The following is a 25,264-nucleotide window of genomic DNA, read 5'->3' as shown; positions in this document are numbered from 1 at the left end:
GTGCGCGACACAATGGTCAACCGAGAAGTGTAAAAGGGTTGACCAAAACATCCAGGCTGACAGGATGGTTCGATAAACAGGATAGCTTAAAGTATACTAATACTCCAACTAGGCATAGCTTTTCTTCAAAATAACTTGGTAAGTCATCAAAACATTTCAGTGATACTGTATTTACTCGTTAAAATAAGTCCATGTAGCTACTTTGGCTAGCGATAATTTACTCATGCTAGCTGTTGTCCTCCATCATAACATTATGAACAAGCTACTTGCTTGTCACAAGTTTTTTGTTACAAGTTTTTTCCTCCTTCTTCTTAAGTCTTTTCAGGCTTTTTAGTGTGATATCGTTTAACTTGGCGTATCTGTTTGCATAATAGTCAGATTTATTCCAACGTAAATGTTCCGCTTCAACTCTAAGATACGAAGATATACTTGCTCAAACTACCAAGAGATCGTCTATCACCTATTTTATGCACCTATGTTGCATGAATACTACATAGGTTTATGTCAGACAATTCTGTACCTCTATGAAAACATTTTAAGCTAATTATTGCATACAAAATTAGAGGAAGGGTGTTTTTAGATGTCCACAGAAGTGAAGGTCCTTTACAAGTACAGAATAACTTATTTATACCATGCAACATCCTCCAGAAGATAGGCGTATCATTACCTACGCCTTTGGTACTATTTAATCTTGGGTTCAACATAAGGTGCAGACCATTCATAAATCTCAATAGTAGAATTACCACGTCACACGTGACAACCATTAGCATTGTGTCACTTGTGATGTGACAGAAGATCACCAGGATGATTTTAAAGATGAAGAATTGACATAGTCTCAACCTTATCAAGCTGCCCATAACCTGTTGAGAACAAAACTAAAGCAATTATACCCATAAACAGTGAGCTGCACTAAAACCTCGCAAAGCATTACTAATGAGGAATCTCCACTTCTGGTAAAGTCCATGGGTTATAGAGTCTGGGGATGTCTCCAGAGAATTCTTAACAAAGTTGTGAAAATTAACGTTTTAGTTGTTATTTAGTTTAATTGTTCCATAAACTGTTATGCCCCAAAGAGACTACTTGCCACTTTGTTAAAAAATAAATTTTTCTTCTTTTCTTGAAAACTTAACTTAAAAATGATGATGTGACACTCGTGTTACATGCTTGTAAGTTAAAAGCATGCAGTGGATATGAATTGCTTAAGAAGCTGTATATTCTAAATTCCTCCTCAAATTGAAACTGACAGAAAGAGTACAAACATGACATCCTCTTCATCACAATTTTTCCCCAACTGTTTCTGCAGGTAATCGACCTGTACTTGTTTTCGGCATCATTTGTAACAAACTCAAGAGGACCCATGTCTTTTCTTGTAAGTGTTTGCCACGCATCTTTGATTATTGACGTAAGTTTATAGGGCTGATTTCCTGTTTTAAGCTCACATTTAATTATACGCTTTGAATAGGAATTTGCCTGATTATATGTTTTATTAATTGTTTACATTAAATATGATCAGTAGTCCAAGAAAATAAGTGATTAATCCAAGAAAATTGGTCAATAATTTCTTAAGAATACAAAGAACATTGTATTGATCCAGAACTTCTCAAAGACAAAAATAAATATATATTTTGATTAAAGCTTTCCATGACTTCTTCTTTTCCACAGAAGACACAAGAAACTTGTACATCAGCACTTTAGGTTGTCTTCATTAACCATTGTAGCATAAAAAACTTGATGTATGTGTTCTTTTGTAAGCTTTTCTTATTCTTGCTCGCATTTTTCTCTTCTTTTCCATGCCTGCTTTTAACCCTCTGTGTCTATCAGCGTTGGGTATCTGAGAAATTAAGTGTGGAGAGCCTGCGGGATTTGGAGTTATTCGGAGGTGAGGCTTAAGTCAAAACAATTCATCATAAAAGGGTTAAGCATTCCCAAACCACTGGTTACACATTATGTTGCTCACAAGCACAAAGAGACACCTGTATCGAGTTCTCATGTTAGCTTTGCTCTGAGTACTTGCTTTGCAGTGCTTCTCAGATGTCATCCCTAATAATTAGGCATCATTCCTGTCCAACCTGTCTTAAGTGTTATTGCTTCATTGTTTCTGTTTGTGTAGAGGATGGCACAAACAAAATAGCTTGCTAATTAATTCTCGTGTGTGCTTGATGCATTAAACAAATGTGCCTTTTTCATTTGATCCTTGTAAATTTTTCTATCTTTTTAATGTGTTTGTTTTTGGCTAGCGAATAATTTATGTCCCAGTTCCTTTAAATTTGGCTTTATAGTATATCATTATATATATTCTATCACCACAGAACATATCAGTGAATGAATATTGGCGGGAGTTTATTGATGTTTTGGCGTTTAGTTTTGAATTTGAATTTCACTTGAAGCAAAGTTGATGCAGCACAAGGGTTAGATGCCTGAATTAAATGAGAGAGGTTCTTATTCTATTTCCTTGCTTATCTTTTTCCAGTCATATTAGTGACGTTTCATGTTTGTGACGTTGACCAACCACCCTTCATGTAAAAATCTCTGTCCTTTAGAGCACAGAGCAGGCTAATTTGATGAAAGGTATGTTCAGAAAAGCTAAGGTAAACAACTGGTCAAAACCAAGCAAATCTGAGTCCTGAACATGCTCTTCTCTAAGATAATCTGCATGGGTGGGGGGCTCATTAAGCCTCATTAACAGTAAATTATTTCCAGGGTATGTTGCTTTTGAAATGAAGCGGAACATTTGCACTGTTCATTTGTTGATAATACTTTGTTGTTAGTTATTCCACAAAATAATTTATGATGCAGACATGATGTGGGTGGATAGTGGGGATATGAGATGTAACACAGGTCCAGTGGACAGATGTCTTAACCTTTAAGCTTACAGGATGACTGAACAATAATTATCATGTTACATTATTGTAGTTTTTCTGTATTATTGAAAGTTTCTGGAGTGAATTACGCTCTTTTGTATGTAAGCTTCCGTTCATTTCCATTGTTTGGCTTGCAGGTCATTGTTGAGCATTGCATGTTTGTGCAAGTATGCCATTTCTTTTTTGGCTGTGCTCAGTTCCCATTGCCTTACATAATATCCCACAGAGTACCTATGTTCATTTTGTCATTTTCTTGTGTAAGAAAATATTTAAAACAGATGAGTGTCCTTTTTGGTGCACACTGTCACTTTGTAGCTGGTCACCCGAAGGACAAAGCTGCTGATTTTGATAAATTCAGGCTACCAGCAACGATTAAATTTTGCATCATGCAGCGAAACCTCACATTCAAAGCCTGTGCTTACTAGTTTAAAAGCTTCTCTAAACACAGAACCTTCTCTCGTTTTCTTTGTGTACGTGTTTTTATATCATTGACATGGTTTTTCTACCCCAGAGCAAGCTCAGGGACTCTCACACAGGAAAGTAAGTGTGGCACTCCTGTCACTGCATCGTCATCCCCCATGAGCCTTTGTGTATGTGCGTGCATGCAGGTATATGTGTGTGCGCACAGAGTTATATTTAGAGGAATCCACAATAGTCCAAGGCTTTGCACATTCATGTATGCATGAGTGCCCACTTCATGACATGCTGCACATGCTTGTAGTTTAGACGGTCTTTTCACCTCACTCACCACAGCTTTTGTTGGGTTGTTTTGTTCTCACAGAGAGAACGAGTAATTCTCTCATACAGGCTATTGTAATGGTTCTGTCTGAGTGTTCTGCATGTGTTAACATGCTGTGCTCCAGGCAGCTGCTCTGTTTTAGAGTCAGATGTCTTTTTGTAGCCCCCTTAAAAGTATTAACTCACTGTTTCAGGATATTTTGTGTTGTGACACTTTGTGTACGTGCTGCTGTTGAGTTGATGGTGAACAGAAATGGTTTCACTGCAGTCTGTTGATGGATGGAGTTCCAAGCTTTTAGCTTTTGCAGTTCACAGCAATCCATTCAAAGTTTGATCACAATGACAGCTTCTGTTGTACTCAATGTGATTAAATAAGATTTGCAGATGTTCCTTTAAGGGCACTTATACACCAACAGCCAACAGCCGGCTGCTCAGTGTGTTGGTGAACAGCTGTTTCTTATCTGCACGGTTAGACTACCTTCACAGCTCGACTTGGCCATTTGATTCAACCACCGTACTTGTCCCAGTATACATACCTGGGAGTGGAATCAGTAATTTGTTTAAGAATGACCGACACCGTGATGCTGTGGAGTGTAAGAAAACGTTTAAAACATTCTGCTGTTTCTAACTTTAACAGTGAAAGATCATCAAAACCCTAAGTATAGCAGAATTCACAACACAGATGTTGTCGTCAAGTTGCTTGAAGGCTGATTTTGTCAGATGATGCTGCACTTAGAGAATCTTTATTTAGTTGGAGCGGAGCAATACTCTGGAAACAACCACAACTTGACAAGTCGTCGTAATGGCCTGATTTTCCAGTCGCAGTTTCTTATGCACATATGAAATATGTGAGGTAGTGCAGCTTCATTGGGAATTAATCTGTATCAATATACACTTTTGTTTTACTTTTGTTGTGCGCAGCGCCCAAACTGCTTTACCCAAGTGTGTTAGTCCGGTTTTGAGAAGCTCAATTGCGTACAATTTCAGTCTGACAGACACATTTACGTGTATTTCTAAAGTCTGGTTTTGGTCAGGCTAACACAATAAATGGGTTTTTGTTTCCTCGTGTCATGTAAACATGCTCGGCGAGATAGATTACTATTACTGGATGTACAGCGTAGTGAATGAGCTCTATACATCAATGTGTCATTTACTGTTTTTCTTTGCATTAAACTTAAATGTTTGACAAAAGCATACTGTACAAAACAATCCATATGATGTGTTAAGTGAAATTAAAATGCATGTTTTTTAGTAGTTTAGACACATTAACGCACATCTATCCGAGAAAATCTACATCAGATACTAAAAAGTAAACTAATAATGACCTTTTTTTTGTGCAAACGTTGCTTTCTTTACATTTTATCTAAGTGAGTAAGTTATAAAGTTATGTCCTGTTGTGCAGATTGTTTATATGATTATAATGTGCAAGTTGGCAGTTGGATATCACTTTTGCATTTTGTTGAAGCGCTTTTCTTTTATTGTGAGGGTGCACAGTAGGAGGCACTTTGATTAAGATCAGATTTTGGATATTGTCATGCACACATGCATGTTGCAAGTTCCTCTTGTTGGTTTGGTGTATAAGAGCCCGAAGCAATTGGTGCCAAAGCATGTTTGACTTTGCACTTAAATTGTGTTTAATTTAAAGTGCATTAGGCTGAACTATTTGGATTAACATTCTTTTGAACTGTCCACATATGGGACAAATTTAGTTGCATCTGTGAGGATGTTTTTACAGCTGTGTGCTCCTGCACATAAGGCCATCTCCAACTCACAGCTCATTATTCTTATGCTGAATGTACATCTTAATCTCGGTCACCATGGAAACAGTCCAAATAATGACACATTTTGCTTTCATTTGCCTCCACAGCTTGCTACAGCAATCTGTCCATTTCCATCATTTCTATGGCATTAAATTGATGGAATTCAGGAGTCCTCACTGCCAAGAATATTTACTCCTTGTTACACGTGTTTGCAAAATTTTTAACTGAGCAGAGGAAAGTCTAGAGTTTGCATCAGTGACACATCTGTATTTATTTGATGATAAGATAAACCATATGTCAATGTTTCATAAATACTGATACTGCATTGTAACTCTTTGGGGTCATTGAGCAGCACGTATAGTTTTATGTGCTTTAATGGTAGATACTCGTGTTTACTAGACACATTGCTTGATATAGGTTGCAATAATGTATAACTAATCTTTTCTAATATTAGTGGTGTTATGGGTCATGCTAACAATTTGCTTTTCACGTCAGTCTGCTGTTTCTTGTAATTGTTTGACAGTTACTACACATAAGACCGGCCTCTGGTACTCAGTCACAAGCTCTTTGTTACAGTCCTCTGTGACAAATGAAGCCAGGGTCAGAAGCAATCTTCATTCGTTCTGTTTTCTCCCCATCACCTTCAGGCCCATGAGAACAGTCAGGAGAGTCTGACTTCACTTCCCCGTCGAGACACCATGGGAAGCTTCCTTCCTGACAGCAGCTCATATGAGCTCCTCACTGTAATTGGTATGTAAAAGCAAAGTCATTTTGACTTGGCTGCACGTATTGATTTCACAATGTACAAACCGCACTCAGTTTTTTGTTTGTGTTTTTAGGGAAGGGCTTGGACGATTTGATGACTGTGAACCTGGCTCGATACAGACCCACTGGGGAACATGTAGCTATTCGACGAATCGACTTGGAGTCGTGCACTAATGACATGGTTACCTACCTGCAGGTCTGCATCATCATTCCCCAAAGTCCTCACGACTCAACTTTCCTGTTATCTTCACCCTCTTGTTTCATCTTCAGTGGGAAGGAATTACGCCTTCATTTTATTAGTGTAATCTGTCATCTTGACAAAATATGGTATAATATCCTTTCCTCTTCCTATCAGGGTGAACTACATGTGTCAAAGTTGTTTCATCACCTCAGTATTCTACCATACAAGAGCATCTTCATAGCTGAAAATGAGCTCTGGGTCATCACACCATTCATGGCTTATGGTAATAATTTCAACTGCCACTGAATCATTGATGTACTAAATCATATCATTATAAAGTAGCCTTTGTTGACGCAGGAATGCTCTTCTGCTAATTGTTATGCGTGTTTGATTTCACAGGGTCAGCAAGAGATCTAATCTGCACACATTTTGCTGATGGTATGAGTGAGCTGACCATTGCATACATTTTGCTTGGCATGCTCAAAGCTCTTGAATACATCCACCACATGGGATATGTGCATCGGTAAGACAAACTGCAGTGAGCAGACACGCATGCTGTTTTATTCAGTCAGACTTTACTAATAATTACTATAATTATTGGTCTATTATATATTCATTGTCTTTACTGTTTTGGTCATCTAGAAGTGTGAAGGCCAGCCACGTCTTGATATCTGCAGATGGACAGGTCTGTATGTCGGGTCTGCGAAGCATCTTCAGTCTGATCCGTCATGGCCAGAGGGCCAAAGTGGTCCACGACTTCCCCCAGTACAGTGTAAAGATGCTGCCCTGGCTCAGCCCAGAAGTGCTGCAACAGGTACTTCCTTCTCACCCCAGCAGAAAAGTGTTTTTTAGAAATACTCTTCTGCAGGGTTACAGTTCTCTATGCTGTCTTCAGTACCAAAGTATGAAGAATAGCCACGATAAAATTAACAGCTGACAAGTATTTGAAATGTCTTATTTCAGAATTTGCAGGGCTACGACTCTCGATCGGACATCTATAGCCTTGGTATAACAGCCTGTGAATTGGCTAATGGACATGTGCCCTTCAAAGACATGCCAGCTACACAGGTCAGCAGAGACCTATCAATATTCTGCTTTAATTGGTCGCATCTTGCTCTGTATCAACTGTGGAGATCAATTCTGTGTATTAAATGCTGGGGTAAATTACATTAACAAATGTTTTCATGTTGACCCTTGCAAATGAGAATTGGGACAAAGTTTGTTTTATTCCTTTTAAAACCTGGATATTGAAAAGTCCAGCTCCCATTAACTGGACAGTAAACTCACTTTTATCTGAAATCGGAAGACTAAGATTGACAGTCCACTTCACAGATGCTGCTGGAGAAGCTAAATGGTACTGTACCTTGCTTGCTGGATACCACCACTATTCCCCCAGAGGAGCTGTCCCTGAAGCCATCCCGCTCTGGAGCGGACTCTGGGATCTGTGAGGGTCCAGGAGCAGGAGGGCTCCGGCACTCTAACGGAGAGCCGTCCTCGTCGTCAGGAGGACATCCGTATAACCGGACGTTCACCTCACAATTCCACAACTTTGTTGAGCTGTGTCTGCAGCGAGACCCAGAAAAGAGGTTGGCCAAAATGATCTTCATGTTAAAATATTGTGCTGGAAATGCTTTTTGGAAGAATTTGGGGTGAAAATGCTAAAAAAAAAATTGTATTGTTCTTCTTCAGACCATCTGCCACCACTCTCATTGGCCATCCCTTCATCAAACAGGTGTGTAAAATATCTGGAAAATTTTCACTGTGTATTTGCTATTACTTTCCACTTCCAGCCTCTGAAGTATCCTCATATCCAGCCATAAAAATACTCCACTTTAAATATAGAAATTAGTCAAAGAAAAATAATTTCCCATCATAAAAGAAAAGGTGATGTTTTGTGTCCCAATATTTTTGTTTTCTCAGATCAAACGCAGACCATCAGACGCTTTGCCTGAGCTGTTGCAGCCCGTGTCACCCATCACATGCTTTGAGAGCTCCCAGGCACAGGACTCTCCCTCTGGTCTGGCAAGTTTGGAGTCTGGTCTTAGCCACCTGGATGTGGACGACTGGGACTTCTGACAGTGGAGGACGTGATGGGAAGACGAGCATAGGATTGTATTGAGGCACTATGAACAGAATGTTTTTGTTATAGCTCCCTGGTAAATATTGCAAATGTCAAATTGAAAGGATTCGGTGTTCTCAGACAGAGGCTGAAAGCCAGCAGCTGTCTTGCCTCTTTTCTATGTCTTGCTCATGCTTTTGTTCTTTAGATATGCACAAACTCTTGCACTGCACTGGTGGCCTCTTCTCAAACACAATCGCACACCTGTTTACAGATTGCACGCTACAACCTCGCTGGAGCTAAAACACCACGTGACTCCCCTGTTCCTCACACCGTTTCTGAAGTGTCTGAGGAAGATCTATGGATGCAGATGTATCCTAAACCTAAAGTCATGAGAATGATCAGTGGGAAGCTGCTACTGAATATTCAGAGGGGGCACTCTACCTCTTATGTGAGCATGGCCCATCTGCTCAGAGACCACCATAAGGATGCACAGCAGACCTCACAGCTGACTCAGTTTGCGCTCTACACCAGATGGAAGGTATTTGTGTTTTTCCTGAGGGTCAGCTAAGGGAACAGCATGTAAACACATTCCTTAGCTCTCTCCTTGTGTTACATTATAAATTAAATCCCATTTTTCAGGCTTCTCTTTTGTGGCACAGAGGTTACAGTTGTTCAACTTTAAAAGCCAAGACATCTTCATCTTCTTGAACTCACTCTGGGTGTTACTCACGTCAAAGTGAATGTTTTATCGGTGCTCGTTTTGTCTGCATGTATATTTGAAACTAAGGGCAAAGTGTTGCAAATATAAAACTTGACAATAAACTTGGTTTTGCTTCAGTGTTTTAAGTTCATTGAGGAAATTATTGAGGCAACTAAACATAAAATTTTTTAATAAAAATGTACATAGACAAACACAAATAGGGAGGGCTGAAGATGTTCAGATGCTAATCTTCCTCATCAGATGGTGGTTGGTCTGTGGCAGCATGATGTTTCTCCATCTTGGCCATCAACTCTGCAATAAAGGGATGATTTAAAAAAAAAAAAAAAAAAAAGTTGCATCAATCGCTTCAATTTGTATTCAGTTCTTTAGAGTTCTTTCCTGATAGACCACACTCACCTTTAGCAGGATTAAAGACACCGTTGGTTTGAGTGTTGCACACATAGCAGCGCTTAGACTTGCGATAATGCTGAAGGGCACAGACCTCACAAAAATAATGCTTGCACCTGGGAGAGATTTGACAGGTTAACACATTGCAATTGGTAACAAACATGGTTCTGTAGATCAAAGTAAAACATTCAGAGAAAACTCACTTTGTGACAATGGGGTTCTTAAAAGATTCCCTGCAAATGAAGCACTTAAAAGGTATGTCTTCGTCATCGCTGCTCACCTCGTAGTTCTCCTCATCTACATGGAAACGCAGCGTATTTTAGAAAGTGCTCACTTGTGCAAAAAGTAGATTTGGAAACCACCTAATTAACTCACCATTTGCTCCATATCTGCCCTCCTCCAGTTCCCTCTCAATCTGCCAGCCGTGTTTGTAGTCTGATCTGTCGTGGAGGAACTTGCAGCTGTCTGATGGCAGCAAAGAGGAACACGGAGAAGCGAATGGTCAAAATACAATGAAAAGGGTAAATTATTTAATAGATTACTCCCAATTGTCATTTTCTTTTTGCTGACCTCCAAAACCACAGAAACCGGTCTCTTTGTAGTCTTTGCAGATATCCGGCTGATAGTCCCACCTGACTGTAGCTCTCAGGTGCTCAGGGGCTCTGATTGGTCCTTTTCTTTTTTTTAAAAAAGATTGAACGGAAAAATAATTTTAGCTAACAGAGGCGATGTTTTCATGACTGCTGATGATGGCTGCTTTGCCTCACCTGACCATGCCAGAGGAGGCATTGCCCATGGTGGTATCTTTAGGCTTTATGAATTTTTGGTAGTTGTTGATGCCACGGTAGATTTTATCATCTTCTTTACCAGTCAGCTCCTGTTAAAAGATTAAAAACAACTCTACATCATGTGGATAAATGGATCAGCTTCCAGATTAAGTTTAACCAACTATAAAGTACATCAATGTGTGTTACAGGGATGAATTCTTCACCCCCAAAGACAGTAGTTCTCCAACAATAAAAACAGGAAAACGCATTTCCTACCTCTTGGATTTTCTGACTCCTCTCAAAAATGGCCTGAGCGTCGTTGTCTCTCTCTGTGTCCAGCTCATATGTAGCGGTTGCCCCCATGTCGTCTGGTCCCTCTGGTTTCTTTTTAGGGACAACGTAAAGTGAAAAACAGAAATTGAGAGAGATATTAACATAACATAAGTACGTAAAGTGGCTCATTGGAGCACAGAAAAGAATGGAGGCATACGAAAAAGAAATGTCCTGACAACTAAACAGCTATCTTAGCTATTGACACCTCAATCACAGCTTCAGACTAAAGATACGTTTGTGATTTATATATCCTTAGCTTGGCTTTAGAGCATTATGGTTTTAAATACAATGTGAAAGAAACGCTTCAACTCACCGCTGACCGTGAAGATTTGTATGCAACCGTGATCTTTTTGTCTTCTTTCTCATCTTCACTCTCACTGGAAGACACGGTGTCTTTCTCCACCTTTTTGGTCTGTGCAAAGAAGAATAAAAATAACGTTTTCCTCCGTTTCACTAAAATGAGCTATGACGTTGTTTTCATTGTTGCTCTGGTACCTTTTGAATCATGGGGTTGACCCGACCGCCTTTCTTTTCTTTTCTGACCACAGCACTCTGATCCTCGTCACTATTATCATCTGAAAAATTAATGACTTTAACTTTACATCATTACAAGAGAAACACAGTAACACACCAATTATTGTTAGTTTGTTTTCGACATCCCAGGAATCACCCGTATCGACGCCAAAGTCGCAGTTTAAGCTCAATTGACATAATGAAAAAACACCAAGAGGGTTATGTAACTACCTTTCTCACTGTCACTTGCTTTTCTTTTTCGCCCACTGAATTTTTTTGTCGATTTTTTGAACAAAAACGTGCAAGACGCCGCTTTTGGCTCTTCAGAGTCCGCCATCTTGCCAACAGCTTGTAAATATCCACTGTCGCAACAGCGCCATCTACTGTCCCGGAGTCAACCTTCGTTATTTCCACTTCTGGCTGTAAGATAATCACGGCTGTCCCATGTTTGATTAATGATAAAAAAAAATAAGCTTCTTTTTAATTTTTTTTTTTACTAAATTACATTAAAGATGTTCCTGTGAGAAAGTAAGTTTGAATGGAGGGCAACTGAAGGCATTAACACCTTCATATTATCAGGTATCGAGATGTTATTGCACATAATGTGTTAAAGATTCAGTATAGTTACAAATCATAATCTAATACTGGATATTGGGTGTTGTTGTTTTTTGTTGTAACTGTCCTGGCTAATGCTCTGATATAACGTATTATTTTGTTATATGAAGGGTAAAATAATAATATTATCAATTGAAGATGCCAGAGTTCACCATACACCTACAACCTCTTGAGCTGTCACACAAAGCCTTAATAATTAATAAGAAAATTAAGGAAATTTGTTCGATCTGTAATAAAACAGTATACTGTATGTAAATCTTATACAGAGACAATGGATTTGATAGATAACAATAAATAATTGTTGGTTGATGTGCTTCACTCAATCTTTACATGTTTTAGTCCTTTCTATTTTTGCAGAAATATTCATTGAACATTTACAAACCACAACTTCCAGAGTTGTTTTTAGTATGATGACATTAAGACGTATTTAGCCATGAAGCAATTTAGCGTCATTGGCAAAGTCCGTGAAGGCATCATATATGTTGGTTTTACCGCTGTGCCAAGTGTCTGATATGCATTGAATAAAAACAGGAAGATGGAAAAACAAAGGTAATTTGTGAATACATACTCAGCGCAATAAAATACAAATAAATACTTATGGTTTTATTTTGAAAGTTTCAGCCGGAAGTTATTTTGGTCACTGTGTCTAACTTCATGCTTGTCGCTTCGACCCTGTCCTCTGGCGGCCGCTGCAGCATCCGTGGCTCCACGTAGAGGACACCGGTGTTGGTAGTACGCAGGGCCCGCGGAGGCAGAGGTCCTGGCCTGGGCACGGATCCAGAAGAGGCCCCGGGGCCGCTGCTGGATGGAGTCGGGCTGCATCAGACAGCAATGGCTATGGGTCTGACATCGAAGAAGGCGTCTGCTCGGAGCGTCGCTGTGGAGCGAAAAAACCTCATCACGGTTTGCAGGTACACATCACGACCCCGTCGATGTACTGTTTGTATAAAAGTACCTGTCTCTGCATGCTGCCCAGTTTATAAAATCATTCTGACCACCGAGGAGGGCTTTTATTTATTGCGTCCATCTCTGCGTTTATTCCTGAGGTGAAACAATAGATGGATTCAAAATAATGCAGAATAATCGACACATTTCTAGAAAAGCAAGAGACGGAGAGGAGGCAGGTGCGTTTTCACCTTCACCCACCCTGCCATCACTCCCGCTTTTGGAGAATTGAGAAAATTATTGCAACCTGTCATGCTCGTTTACATCTAAGAATCTGATGGGATTATTATATCTAATAATGTATCTTTGGTGTGATATAATCTGTCCTGGAAAGGTTTATTTTTTTATGTCGAGTCACCTGCCTGGTTTCTGTCTGTAACGATAAATGCAGCTTCAAATGATGATAATGTCACCGCGATGAGCTGATTGTGTCCACACCAGGCTCAGGAGATATAAAACAAGCCAACAGCAGATTTCATCCCTCCATGCTGGGAGGATGAGAGCCTGAATTGGACAAGGACATTGGGAACCCAGCAAGGACTCCTCCCCACATCTATGGCCCTCCATCCTCCTTCATCCAGTTTATACAGAGCAGAGATGGACTGTGATATGCAGTGTCTGCCAGACTCTGATAAACCACTCACCTCTAGAGTGTTCAGAGAGGTTAGGAGTGTAAATGTCTGAGCTGAGAGGACAATTAACTGAGTCGCTGAGAGGGTTTCAGCTGCACAACATGTCCAGCTTTATGTAATACTGAGAATCCACATGATTCAGATGTCCTTTTGGAACCAGTGTTCAATTGTTGCTGCAGGTGATGTCGTGTTTGATTATTCTAAATCAGGTATTGTCAGTAGTGTCCAGCCTTTTTTTTTTTAACTTGGAGTTAAGTATAAATTCTTCAGAGTAAGCATGATTGGTGAGCAGTTGCATTGTTCAAGGGCCTCATTTATGGGAAGTTTGACATATTTTTCACAATTTTAATCATTTGAGTATTTTCTTCATTGACATTTTACCATAAAATAACTTTATAACCAACTCTATATATATGTATATTATATTTCCCTGTTAATTAGAATCTTTTTGATATTGGTAGATTATAGTAACCTTATCATACTTTTTAGTTTTTTTAATGTTATGTAAGATGATCCCTGAGTTGTTGGAAAATATAGCTGTGCTTGGATTGATTAATTGTTGTCAAAGACTATGGCCTTACAGTGAATCTACAGTATGAAGATGATGTAATATGTACTAATGAGGGGGAGAAAAAAGCCCAGACTCTGGTAGACACACAGTAAAGCGTTTTATTCCAGTTCCTTTCTGTCTAAGGCTCTGTCTGCATTCTAGTGACACGTACAGAAAGGCAAAAACACACAACATGAAGCAGAGCATGCCTGCAAAGAAAGAAAAGTTCTCACAGTGGACACAGAGAAAGATTAGCAAGGACACAAAAATGCACTTGTTTTCACTTTTTTTCCTGAACGTGCAAAAACACATTTAATCATTTAAGCGTTTTAATGACAAACGAACACCACAAGACAGAAATAAATCTCAAACAGCTTTCCATCATTAATGCTCACTGCACAGTTTCTTTCTTTTTTCTAATGACGTTGATTAGCTTCACTTAAGGGGGATTTTCCTCCAGGCGTGTCTGTGTCGCTGCCCCATCTCCTCGTTCATCACATTTCTGACCTTTTTATGTTGATCTTCCAGATGCCAGTCTGATCAGAGATGATTCAAGTTGTTGTGTGATCGTTCAGTCTTAATGAGGAGAGATCCTGAATCAGCAGTGGCCCTTTGACTAGACAATAAAGCAGGCTGGGCAACATGTTGGCGCAGAATCCAGGATCCGGGTTCATGACTTACACAAAGATATTCCTACAGAGGAGTTTCTGCCTGGCTACGGTAGCTCAATGAAGTTAGTGCTTGATTAGTACATCAGGCCAAGCATATTGGACCCTAATACATGTGTGTGTATAAAGCCTGACCGTTTTCCCCCTCACTGTAAAAACATACTTGTTTAACATACAGTCAGCACACACAGATTAACATTTTAAACTCTGAACAGTTTGTTTTATTGAAAAAAAAGGACTGTTTTTGCTCAGTTTCTGGGGCAAATAATTCCCATATTTTTTTTGTCTTAAGGTTGCTTGGTTTCTTAGGTACTGACAAAAACAACTTGGCATCACAGTCCTGTTTAAATGGTTTCCACTTGGTCTGGCATGATGTGGGTCACCAGTACCAGGCACAATATCTTGACTAATCTCTACAGTGTTTCATTGGCTTGTTTACAGTGACGTACATAAGAGAATGGACCCATTTTAAGGAGAGACACACGTACAGCAAAAGACACTTGTATATAACGAAGGAAAATCTGACATTTGCACCATCTCAGGGAACAGTTTATCAGGGGTTTATGGGCATTACAATGAAGTCATCTCATGATAAACCAGGCTACAATTAAGATTAATTATAAATAGTAAAATAGATGACTGATGTCAGGTCACAAATCCAGAAGAGTGAATTAAAATGTTTTGTGGCCTAAATATGAGCGTTTTCTGCTTTCAGGTTTTTAAGGATTTCTTCTTTAATGGCTACGAAGAAACTTTGTGATGTTTAAAATGTCTAGAGGGACAGCAGTATCATCATGATCTACTGTATCTATGCACTGTTGCCACTAGCAACAAGCTTTCTCTTTACGTGACAGGGCTGAGGCTTCCTGCAGCGAGCAGTAATTTACTAATGGAATGGAAGTCCTAGTTGAGGTAATCTGGGCACAATTTGACCAATATTGGGGATGAACAGTCAAACAACTTGCCATGTGCTTGTTTACAGCACACATTGTGCATTATTTTGTGTAAAATTGACTGTCTTGTTGCTTTAGTCTGGCAATGAGGACTCGTGCCGTTGTCCGTTACTGCAGGAGGAGTGTTGCTGTGGACACGGTGAACCTGAGAAAGAATAGATAAGATGAGTGAGACAAGTCTAATTTGAAGTGTTCTCCTTTCAGTTACTTCCTGTAAACAAAAGGAATGGGGTGAGGGGGTGTGTTGCATCTTGGCTGAGGTCTTAGCTTTTCTGGGGCGTGGCTCCAGAGGAGAGTGCTGTTTCTGTGCTGTTGTAAACACAAATGCAGACTCACATTCTTGGGCATGCTTTTGCAAGGGGGTGGCTCTTTGTAAATATCTAGTGATAGTAAAGCATGACATTTGCATCATTTCGTACGTCTCTCTTCCTTTCTCTGCTCCATTTCAGAATAATAATAAGAAATATGTTAAAAAACAGAATTTGTATGTGTGGTGTGATTTCCACTTTTAAGGAGTCTTCTTTTTAATTTTTTTTAAAAATCATTTCTGAAGCTACACTTGTTTTTACGAGTACCGTCAAGTATCTGAAATTACAGCAGAGGTTTCAGTCGGTTTGGCTGAACCTATTATCAGCTTACCCTCTCACCTTTAAAATCTGTGTGTCACCCTGTTAATAGTCATTTTAACCCCCCCCCGTCATGCTCAGAGTTCTGATTTACGCTCTCAGTGCTTCTCAGCCAAACACCCATGCTGTCCATCTGTCGCCCTGATCCCTCTCCACCTCCGCTGACCATGGAACACTTTGCTTGAACACTTGTTTACAGAGGGGATGGGTGAGAGAGACACACCCTGCTGTAGTTACGACTTTTGGATTTGGCCCAAACTATGATTTATATTTTGATATTTAACAGAACACAAGGAATTTTTTTTCTCATGGCTGTTTTTGCCAGTCCAGTGCAAGACAAGACGTCTCCCCCGACAGGTCATTACTGGCTGGTGTTGCACAATGCTGCCGCCAGTCATCTGATCCTGCTGGTTATGCCAAGACTGAAGAGAGAGACAGAAATAAGACGACAGGAAGAGAAAGAAGTCAGGGAAATGTTTATGAGTGGAAAAAGAAAACAAAAGTTGAGAGAGTTGATGCTACGCTTTTTGTATTTGGGTTAGGTGTCACTGATGATAAATGCTTATCCTGTGTGGTGCTGCAGCTCAAAATGCAGTTGAGTAAGTACAGTGGAGAGGTGAGAAAGAGAACAAGAGGGCATTTAAAGAGAGCTGAGTGGGCTTGGCGGAGATCCAGGCAGAATGAGAGGGGGCACAAAAGAAGCTTGTTAGAAGGCTTTGCAGTTGTTTTTCAGTGTCAAATCGTACCAAGAGCATGTTGCCATTCCACTCCATCCATTTGCATTTGAGGCATACCAGCAATTCCTCTTCAGATCAAAGGACCTCAGTTAATTTACAATCATCTGCTGCAATCTTTCTTTTAAGATAACATTGCCAGTGCATTATTGGATCATGCAGGCCTGCTAAAGCATAGTTTGTGCTGTAATGGTTTTAAATGCAATCACATCAGCAGAGAGGTAGCATTTCCATTAATCAGGGGTTTCCGTGGTTTTTCAAGAGCTCAGCACTGTGTATAATGAAGAGTTGCCTGATTTCATACATTTCTCTTTCAAAAATGTGCACAGAGGAGGGATTTTAGGAGAGGGTTTCACAGATATTCTCCACTGATGATTTTTCCCAAAAAACTTCTGATTAGATGGGATTCTTTAGATCATGCCAAAGGGGCTTCTACCCCCTGAAGCAGATATTATTTTGAAGCTGAAAAGTAACAGTGAATCCTTCCCGTAACATTTGATATTTCTACTTACTGGTATTATCTCCCAGTAGTATTTTTGGGTCATTGTGGGTTAGGGGCAACCAAAATCCCTTGACCTCTATAACACATTAAAACGCTGCTTGACCCACTTTCTCTGAGCAGAGACCATTATCAGACAGAATTTAGATGGCACTAACCTGTTTCCTTGATAAATCCGGCATGACCAAACAAAGTCAAAGCTCCAAAAGTAAATTTAATCCAGTTTTTGCCCTCAGTTGGAATCGACCCTGTGCAGATGCTGTAGTAGTGTCCATATCTTGTCTGTGCTGATGTTTTTGTGACATTTTGCGCCAGTCCCCCCACCCCACGAAGTGGTTCCCTCTCATCTAGAGCGTCTTGCGTTTGGGGAAGATGGCTTTCCGAAAAGAGGTGCTGGTAGTGCCTCTGCTGAAGGAGGCACCGCCTAAGGAGATCTTGGTCTTCCCACTGGTGATAGTGGAGGACCCCAGAGATGTTGTGCTCCTGCCCCGGCTGATGGAGGAGTTCCCCATGGCAAGCTTGCTCTTCCCCCTCTTTATGGTGGTGTTGCCCAGGGTTAAGGCCGTCTTCCCCTCGGTGAAACTGGTGTTGCCCATTGAGGAGAAGCTCGTCTTCCTGACCCAGATTCAGTGGTGGGGTTTGGGACTCACTCGACCCAAAGCATCGCACGCTCATGCAGCACACCCTGCTCTGCAAGCCCTCGGGGTTAATAGTAACATCAGCTGGGATCCTGTGCAGACCAGAATGCTAAGCATGGATAGTGCGACCCCCGTGTCACATAATGCCTTCGTTGAGCTAGTCTACGTGGGCTTTGGAAGGCCACATACCACCCATGTGTCCTGTGAATGGACAGAGGCAGCCGTAGGTGGCCGCAGCCTATCTGGGGGAACTGGGACAGTGGAGCGATTGTCCCATCGCCACGACGACACCGGACGGTTGAAGGACACATTGTTGCAAAGAGGACAGTCTGCGGTGACATCACTTTCTTCTGAGCCATTGTTCCCTATAGCCTCTGATTGTAAGACATTCCCTTTATATACAGCTGTATGCACCATATGTAAAATGAGTTGCACAGTGTCCGTTTTTACAGATGGAAGGCTGAAGAAGTTTGCATTCTTCACTTGTATTCAAGGCTTTGATTGCACCTCTCTTGTATTAATATCATCAATCCATTTGAAATATGGGTGTGGTTCATTTACTTGGTATTTATTCTCCACTTGTATCCCTGCCAAACTCTTCAAAAAGCAACTGCTTATTTTCTTTGATTTGATTAAATAAGATCTTATAATAGCTCATAAAAAGCTACATATAAAAAAAAGTCAAGCAAAGCAGTGTTTAGACATGTTATCTTTATGAGCACTGTTACATCAATCAGCTTTTACAGTCTTGTTGAAAACAGGGTTTGCTGTCGGATGTATGGCGGCGGCGTTATGGGAATGTAGGAAGACTTATCAGCATGAACAGAACTCCTACATTTGTACCAGTGCTGTGGACATGTCGATGGCTGCGCAGTACAACAGAATTTTGTTGATGAAAACCACACATGCTGTTGTGTCTCCACATATATCACACACTTGTGTTCACACTCCCTGCCAAGACAACAAACCACGAAGCCTCATCTCATCACTGTCACATTTGCATAACACGCTCAGCACAGCTCATCTCTGCTTTCAAACCCATTAGATCTGAGACTCACTTAGCACTTCTTTTTTTTGGAACCTCCTCTTTTATTTTGCACAAGCAGATGAGTAACTACTGACTTCAAATTTCTGATACACGTTGATCACAAATATAGCAGCTCAGTTGTACTGACTATTGTTACTACTGACCTTCTAAAACTGACCACATAGACATATCCACGTTTTTTAAATTTTGTGCTGGATTCAAGTGTGAAAATTCCAGTAGATGTTGCTATGCGTTTCTTTTCCCCTGACGAGGGTGGTTTTGACCACAGACACAGACTTGGTCCCATGAGTGAAGGTCAGAGTGGTGAGAGAGCTCGTGGTCTCCCCTCGTGTCACAGAGGTTTTGCCCACGACCACGCTGGTGTTGCCCAAAGTTACGGTGGTTCTGCTCCAGAAGACTGAATTTTTACCCCAGGAGATGACGTACTTAGTCCTCAGGATTGAAACCCTGCCTTTAGTGAAGGAAGTCTTACTTGACGAAAATGTAGTTTTCCACTCATTGTTAGAGTCTTTTTTTGACTGCTGGGCTGCTTTGGTTGTCTTAGCCCTCGCTTCAGGGGTCCTCTCCATCTAGGTGTTCCTGCGTTTGGACATCAAGGCTTTGCGGAAGGAGGTGGTAGTGGTGCCCCTGGTGAAGCTTGCCCGTCCAAGAGCCACAGTCGTCTTTTGCCTTTGGATGGTAGAGTCTCCCATGGAGGTGGTGGTCACTCCCCTGAAGATGGAGGAGTTGCCTAAGGAGACCGTAGTCTTTCCCCTGGCTATGGAGGTTTTCCCCACTGCCAGGGCAGTCTTGCCCTCTGTGATGCTAGTGTTGCCCATCGAAGCGGAGGCAGTCAGCCCGAGCCTGTGCCTGGATGCCAGCTCCTAACATGCGCGCTGCATAGCAGTCCTTCTGCAGTGCAGAAGGGTGAGCATGTGAGGTCAAAAGCCAACCTAAAGCTGCAGCAGCTCCTCTAAATAGATCAGGCCACAATGTATAGATGAGGGGGAGGGAATTATTTGATCATTCTTTGATGCTGGTCGGTCCCTCAGAGAGACAAGACCCAAAAGGACCTGGAAGCACTGCACGCACAAAGACTGAAAAGACAGGGGGTTAATTGTGTTGTTTTCATGATAACACTGCCAAAGCGCTGAAGGGGATGCTTTGTGTAGTATACAAGACAATTGGGGTGACCTCAGTATGATAAGATGGCGTGGTTCCCAAAAAAAAGAAAAAAGCCCTCCTCCCTGCCGTTGTTTCCATACAGTCGTACATTTGTCTGCTTCGGTACAGTACAGTACACAGCTGCATGGGATGTCCTGCACGAAACCAACTGAAAGTCCTTAACACGTGACACAACTTTTTTCTTGACACTGTGTTATGATTTTCTAATTCTTCTTGGTATCCGTGCTTCTGTTTCAGATTCTCTGTGAAGACTCTCCTTGAAAAGTACACAGCAGAGCCGATAGATGACTCATCCGAAGAGTTTATTAACTTTGCTGCTATTTTAGAGCACATCCTCAGCCACCGCTTCAAAGGTAACACTGCAGGTAACATATAACAGCGCCAATGATGTTCAAATCAGTTAACATGACTGGAAATGTTGAACGGTAAAAGGATATTTAATATAGAGCTGGTACACATCTCAAACTGTCAACATTTACCACTGATGTAAGATGATGCATGTGTTAATTCTCTAAGAAGTGGGTCTGGTCATACAGTCAGCTGGACTGTTGTTGTGGCTGTAGAGTAGAAGTCTTCTAACCAGAAGGTTGGCGGTTCAATCCCCAAGACACTGAACCCCACATTGCCCCCGACAGTTTGTGACGGTAGAGAAAAAGCGCTGCACCATTTAACCATTTATTACAGGCTGTGTTGCTCTTAGAGAAGACACTATTCACCGTTGTGTTTTTATGTTGAACCAGGTTCGGGAAGCTGGTTCAGCTCAGATGGACAGCGCAGCTTCTGGGAATATATCCGGCTTGCATGCAGCAAGGTGCAGAACAACTGCATCGCCAGCATCGAAAACATTGAGAACATCAGCACATCACGAGCCAAGGCAAGGACTTTCATACGCACAAGTGTGTGTGGGAGAGTGTGAAAGAGGGCCTTCTGTTACGGCTGACTTCTTCTGTCATCCCACAGGGTCGGGCATGGATTCGAGTGGCGCTGATGGAAAAACGCCTGTCTGAATATGTGTCCACTGCTCTGCGGGACACCAGAACAACCAGGTCAGATGTTGTAGTAAAATTTTTGGTTTTGATAGATTCAGCTGTAGTTTTTCTTCACTACGTCATGGGGATCATGAATGAATTTTTACAAAAGTATAGTAAGAAACATTACTTTCATTGTAAACGACTCTTTAAGATTACTATAAAGTATTTAACTTGCTACAGGTAGAAAGATTGTCAAAGGGATACCTGGAAGTTCATAAATGATCACTTCTTGCCTCTTTACTTGACAGGAGGTTCTATGATGAGGGAGCTATTCTGCTGAGAGAGGAAGCCACAGTGCTGACAGGAATGCTGATTGGACTGAGTGCCATTGACTTCAGGTGAAGTTGTGCCCTGCCAAGACTCATATTTGATATCAAAGAAACTGTATTTCAAAATATGAGCACACACACCAGCCAGGCTTTTTAAAATCAAAACCACTATGTTTACTGATTGTCATTCAACCTAATTAGACCTGTTATTTAGGTTTTAAGCCAAATATGAATAGAAATACATATGTTTTAGTATATTTACCAGTACCAGTATATTCACAGGTGGATAATGTATAAATCAAGTGGGTTTGTGAACTTAAAAAAGAGCATTTTCTAATGAAGTCACTTGTGTGCAGTTTTTGCTTGAAGGGTGAGACTCTGGATGGGAAATCCCCAGCTGTGATAGACTACACACCGTACCTGAAGTTCACTCAGAGGTGAAACTGACCCAGCTGATACCTTTAACCCACTTTGAATATTACTTGAGTTGTGCAGGATGTTGAGTGAAACAATTCTCCTTGGCTTTCTATTGTGAAGCTATGATTACCTTAGTGATGAGGATGACCGCCGCAGTGTGGACAGCAGTAACAGCGAGGAGAGCGTCCCCGAGCATCCCTACATCCCTCTGGTGACTGACGAGGAGAGCTGGAGCAACAAGTGTCGCAAAATGGAGCAAAGGTTTAAGATCGTCTACGCCCAGAAGGTGGCTCCCAGAAACCTTTACAAACTGTTATTCCCTATCAGCATCTTCACAAAAATCCTCATGTAATCGCACGTGTGCTGTCCAGGGTTATCTGGAGGAGCTGGTGCGCTTGCGGGAGTCGCAGCTTAAGAACGTGGAGACAGAGAACAAGCGACTGAGAGCAAAAGTGGAGGAGCTGACAGTGCAGGGTCAGCAGGAGAAGAAAGAGCTGGAAGCCATCGTGCTGGAGCTGCAGGCACAACTGTGAGGGAGCACATACAAACTCTACATTACCTTCACCTTTTTTCTTTCCTCACAGACACACACTTTCAGCTGAGGTTAAAAATTGAAAATGGACTTTAAAAAATAGTCACTACTAAGGACCGTTATTGATATGATGAAGATTTTTTCAGCTGAAATAACTTCTTTACAGACGAAGAAAAAGACCACTTTCTTATGTGTTGTTAAGAGGAGATTTCCCTGTGAAGAGATTTCTGTATGAAGGATTTTCTTAAATTGATCATCTTTTGTCTGTCCTGTCCTCAGCTCTACCCTCATGCCGTGCGATTCCTCCCATCTGGCTAAAGATCTCTCCATCCCACTGGTCAACCAGTGGTCTGCCGTCACAAACAACCAAGGCGATGTCAAGTTGTTCCGCAGGTAAACTTACATGTACAATACAACAAGGTGTTCCTGGTTGATTTTGTTTATAGTCTGTCAAAATCTTTTCTGCAATGTATTAAATCCTCTTTATTTAGGCATTTGTTCACACCATACTAAAGTCAAATAAATCAGGCCTGAGACTATTGTAGTTTGGTGTTATTTGCATCAAGGTGATATTTGTGTCGTACAGGAGGAGTTTCCACAGTCTGGAGCAGCTTTCTGCTGAAGTCAGTCTGAATTCTGACTCCCAGAAGACTGATGGGAGACAGAACGGAGATGCTGCCTGGACCTCAGCAGGTAAAACTGCTTTTCAGCGCTACAATCTGCATCATAAAATATTTGCTGCAGCAGCTTTTACTGAGTCAGTTCAAATGAGGGTATTTTTATCCTTCAGTTGCAGTGAAACAATATTTCTGGCTGTGCAGGAATATATTTGTACTCTCTTCACTGTTACATAAAAGCCTCTCAGTGGCAGCCACCCATGCACATGTAGATACATGTATTCACTCAAAGGCAGGCTTCATGCCTGTGTATGGTGCTTCATGTAGGCAGTTTAAACTATGCATCATCATAAGTTGAATTTTATGGTACTTTTCTATGTTTTGTTGCTGCAGGAAAAGACAACACTCCTTCCATGCTGGGTCTGTGTGGCTCCCTGGCCTCTTTACCGAGCTCCAAGTCCCTGGCAAGCCTCAAGTCCTGCGAGTGTTTGGTCAACATCAGCACTGAACCTAGCCCTGCGCTCTCTCCCAGCTAGGAGCTCCAGACCAACAACTGACAAAATGAAACCCCTAGCCTGTCTGCCTGGTGATGCTGCGTTGATCTTATCCAAGCACCCGACCAAAATCCTGCTCCCTCTAAACACCCATCTTCATGAGGTTTCAACAGGAAAGTCATGAAAACACATCTGGATTTTTGTACATGAAGGTGAAATCCTCATGAAGCTGAGAAGATCAATCTCTTTAGATTCTTTGCTTTCTCCTCATCTTATCCACTTGACTTTATGCTTTTACTCTACATCCGCCACTTTGTCCTATCCAGAATCATGCAAACCTTTTCCAAAGCATCTACCTTCATAAATGTTTCCTTCTTTCTTCTACTCAATATCATATGTGTTAGTGCATCTTTGGCCCGTTTTATTCTGTTTTAGTGTCAAAGTGTAACCAAAGCCAAAACAGGTTTGGATGCAACCTCTCAGACAGATACGACAGATGTGACGATCATTTAAAGAGATATAGAAACATCACGAAGTCTCAGATGCTCTATGCTCTTATGTGAGAGCATAGAAAGGTATGTTTTCCGAGTGTGACTGAATGGCATTGGGCCCTGTCACCCCTGAAAGTGCATATCATTCTGACTTATTATTCAAACACCCCAAACATTTCCAGTATGTTTAAACCTGTGCAGCTATTTGTTGATTCTTAAGCCACCACATACAGTATGTCCATGGGTTTCACTGATCCACTACAGCTGTACAGTATGGCCTTCATACATGCATCAAGTTTTATTTGTTTTGTGTTGCAATAAACTGCCTTTTTCCATTATGTGTGCCGTGTATGTGCATTTTATCATTTCTTTGGCTTTTTACTGACAAACACAAGGTGGCAACAGATTTAAAAAAGGTTTCTTAACAGAACATTAATGGAGATGTCTAATTGTTTTACTCTACTTCCATCTAGTGGTGTAATGCAGCATACCATGTTCCATTAAGACTGTGACCTCATTAGTTTTTTAAAACATCCTTCGATACAACATGAGATTCTAATTCATACCTATAAAATGTATACCCGTAGCTTTATATAGATATCTATATCTATATAAAGAATATGACCAACGTGCTTTGGTTAGTTGCAGTTATAACATCTCAAACTGCAAAAAGTATCTTGCTCATGATAAAAATGCTGAAACCCTACTACCTGGCTGCTGGTTTATACAAAGGTAATTAATATAACAGTAACAAAATAAGTCTTTTTCAGTAACTTTTAATGCTGCTGATTCAGAGAGAGTATTCTCTACTTGCTGCTGAGCAGCTACCATCATATAGGGGAGACCTGACTTGTTTCTCTTTTGCTTTCTTGGCCACATATTTCTTTTAATCACATCCCTCCAGCGCTTCAAGAGCGAGTATGAAGAAGCTTGATTTGAGCAACCAAAAAGTCTGTGACTCACCGAGTTGGTCAAATATCTACACGTGATCTGATGAAAAAGTTTTTATGGTGCCATTTCTCATGATGCTGCAACTGGGTAAACATATTCAGAATATCAATCCAGTACACAGTGGAGAGCCTCATCAGCAGGCATAAGGGTGATGGTAACATGAGGCCCGCTGGCAAACTTTCTGTGGTTCTGTTGTGTTACCAGAACATCTGACGTAGCTTGAGTTATATGGATGTTTCTGTGTCATAAGCTTCTTATAGATCAAAATGCAGTATGTAGATATATCAAGCTGTGGAGCTTCG

General features: G+C 41.0%; 4 protein-coding genes across 8 annotated transcripts; 2 read left to right on the top strand and 2 right to left on the bottom strand.

Annotated features, from left to right (window-relative positions):
• The first annotated feature begins 4 nt into the window (after nucleotides 1–4).
• strada (STE20 related adaptor alpha) lies at nucleotides 5–9,213 on the top strand. Of its 3 annotated transcripts, XM_072369350.1 has the most exons (13): nucleotides 5–138; nucleotides 1,304–1,369; nucleotides 1,822–1,879; nucleotides 3,373–3,401; nucleotides 6,007–6,109; nucleotides 6,199–6,320; nucleotides 6,480–6,588; nucleotides 6,705–6,828; nucleotides 6,948–7,119; nucleotides 7,269–7,373; nucleotides 7,638–7,891; nucleotides 7,995–8,037; nucleotides 8,226–9,213. In XM_072369350.1, exons 2-13 carry the CDS (start codon nucleotides 1,358–1,360, stop codon nucleotides 8,379–8,381), a joined length of 1,287 nt encoding a protein of 428 aa, XP_072225451.1. In that variant the 5' UTR covers nucleotides 5–138; nucleotides 1,304–1,357; the 3' UTR covers nucleotides 8,382–9,213. The 3 variants fall into 3 exon arrangements, with proteins under 3 accessions (XP_072225451.1, XP_072225452.1, XP_072225453.1); XM_072369351.1 differs by lacking the exons at nucleotides 1,822–1,879; nucleotides 3,373–3,401; XM_072369352.1 differs by lacking the exons at nucleotides 5–138; nucleotides 1,304–1,369; nucleotides 3,373–3,401.
• Nucleotides 9,214–9,240: 27 nt separating this feature from the next.
• Nucleotides 9,241–11,462, bottom strand: rnf113a (ring finger protein 113A). The gene is made up of 10 exons (XM_072369353.1): nucleotides 11,320–11,462; nucleotides 11,071–11,150; nucleotides 10,889–10,987; nucleotides 10,519–10,626; nucleotides 10,243–10,352; nucleotides 10,046–10,152; nucleotides 9,851–9,940; nucleotides 9,679–9,772; nucleotides 9,485–9,591; nucleotides 9,241–9,379 (listed from the first exon to the last, which is right to left on the bottom strand). Exons 1-10 carry the CDS (start codon nucleotides 11,423–11,425, stop codon nucleotides 9,312–9,314), a joined length of 969 nt encoding a protein of 322 aa, XP_072225454.1. The 5' UTR covers nucleotides 11,426–11,462; the 3' UTR covers nucleotides 9,241–9,311.
• An 891-nt stretch (nucleotides 11,463–12,353) lies between these two features.
• On the top strand, nucleotides 12,354–24,349 carry rundc3aa (RUN domain containing 3Aa). The gene is made up of 11 exons (XM_072368452.1): nucleotides 12,354–12,614; nucleotides 20,398–20,525; nucleotides 20,901–21,034; nucleotides 21,121–21,206; nucleotides 21,440–21,529; nucleotides 21,817–21,897; nucleotides 21,998–22,163; nucleotides 22,249–22,406; nucleotides 22,689–22,802; nucleotides 22,996–23,102; nucleotides 23,420–24,349. The coding sequence occupies exons 1-11, from the start codon at nucleotides 12,535–12,537 to the stop codon at nucleotides 23,560–23,562; spliced, it is 1,287 nt and encodes a 428-aa protein (XP_072224553.1). The 5' UTR covers nucleotides 12,354–12,534; the 3' UTR covers nucleotides 23,563–24,349.
• Nucleotides 13,930–19,133, bottom strand: zwi (zwilling). Of its 3 annotated transcripts, XM_072368454.1 has the most exons (3): nucleotides 17,469–19,133; nucleotides 16,099–16,499; nucleotides 13,930–15,596 (listed from the first exon to the last, which is right to left on the bottom strand). In XM_072368454.1, exon 1 carries the CDS (start codon nucleotides 17,904–17,906, stop codon nucleotides 17,658–17,660), a length of 249 nt encoding a protein of 82 aa, XP_072224555.1. In that variant the 5' UTR covers nucleotides 17,907–19,133; the 3' UTR covers nucleotides 13,930–15,596; nucleotides 16,099–16,499; nucleotides 17,469–17,657. The 3 variants fall into 3 exon arrangements, with proteins under 3 accessions (XP_072224555.1, XP_072224554.1, XP_072224556.1); XM_072368453.1 differs by having other exon boundaries at nucleotides 13,930–16,499; XM_072368455.1 differs by lacking the exon at nucleotides 16,099–16,499.
• Nucleotides 24,350–25,264: the final 915 nt, after the last annotated feature.

This window comes from Leuresthes tenuis, unplaced genomic scaffold (genome assembly GCF_036924035.1).
Source record: "Leuresthes tenuis unplaced genomic scaffold, fLeuTen1.0.hap1 SCAF_17, whole genome shotgun sequence".
Classification (NCBI taxonomy): domain Eukaryota; kingdom Metazoa; phylum Chordata; class Actinopteri; order Atheriniformes; family Atherinopsidae; genus Leuresthes; species Leuresthes tenuis.
Note: the sequence above shows the minus strand (reverse complement) of the source record. Positions and strands in the feature narration are given on the sequence as shown.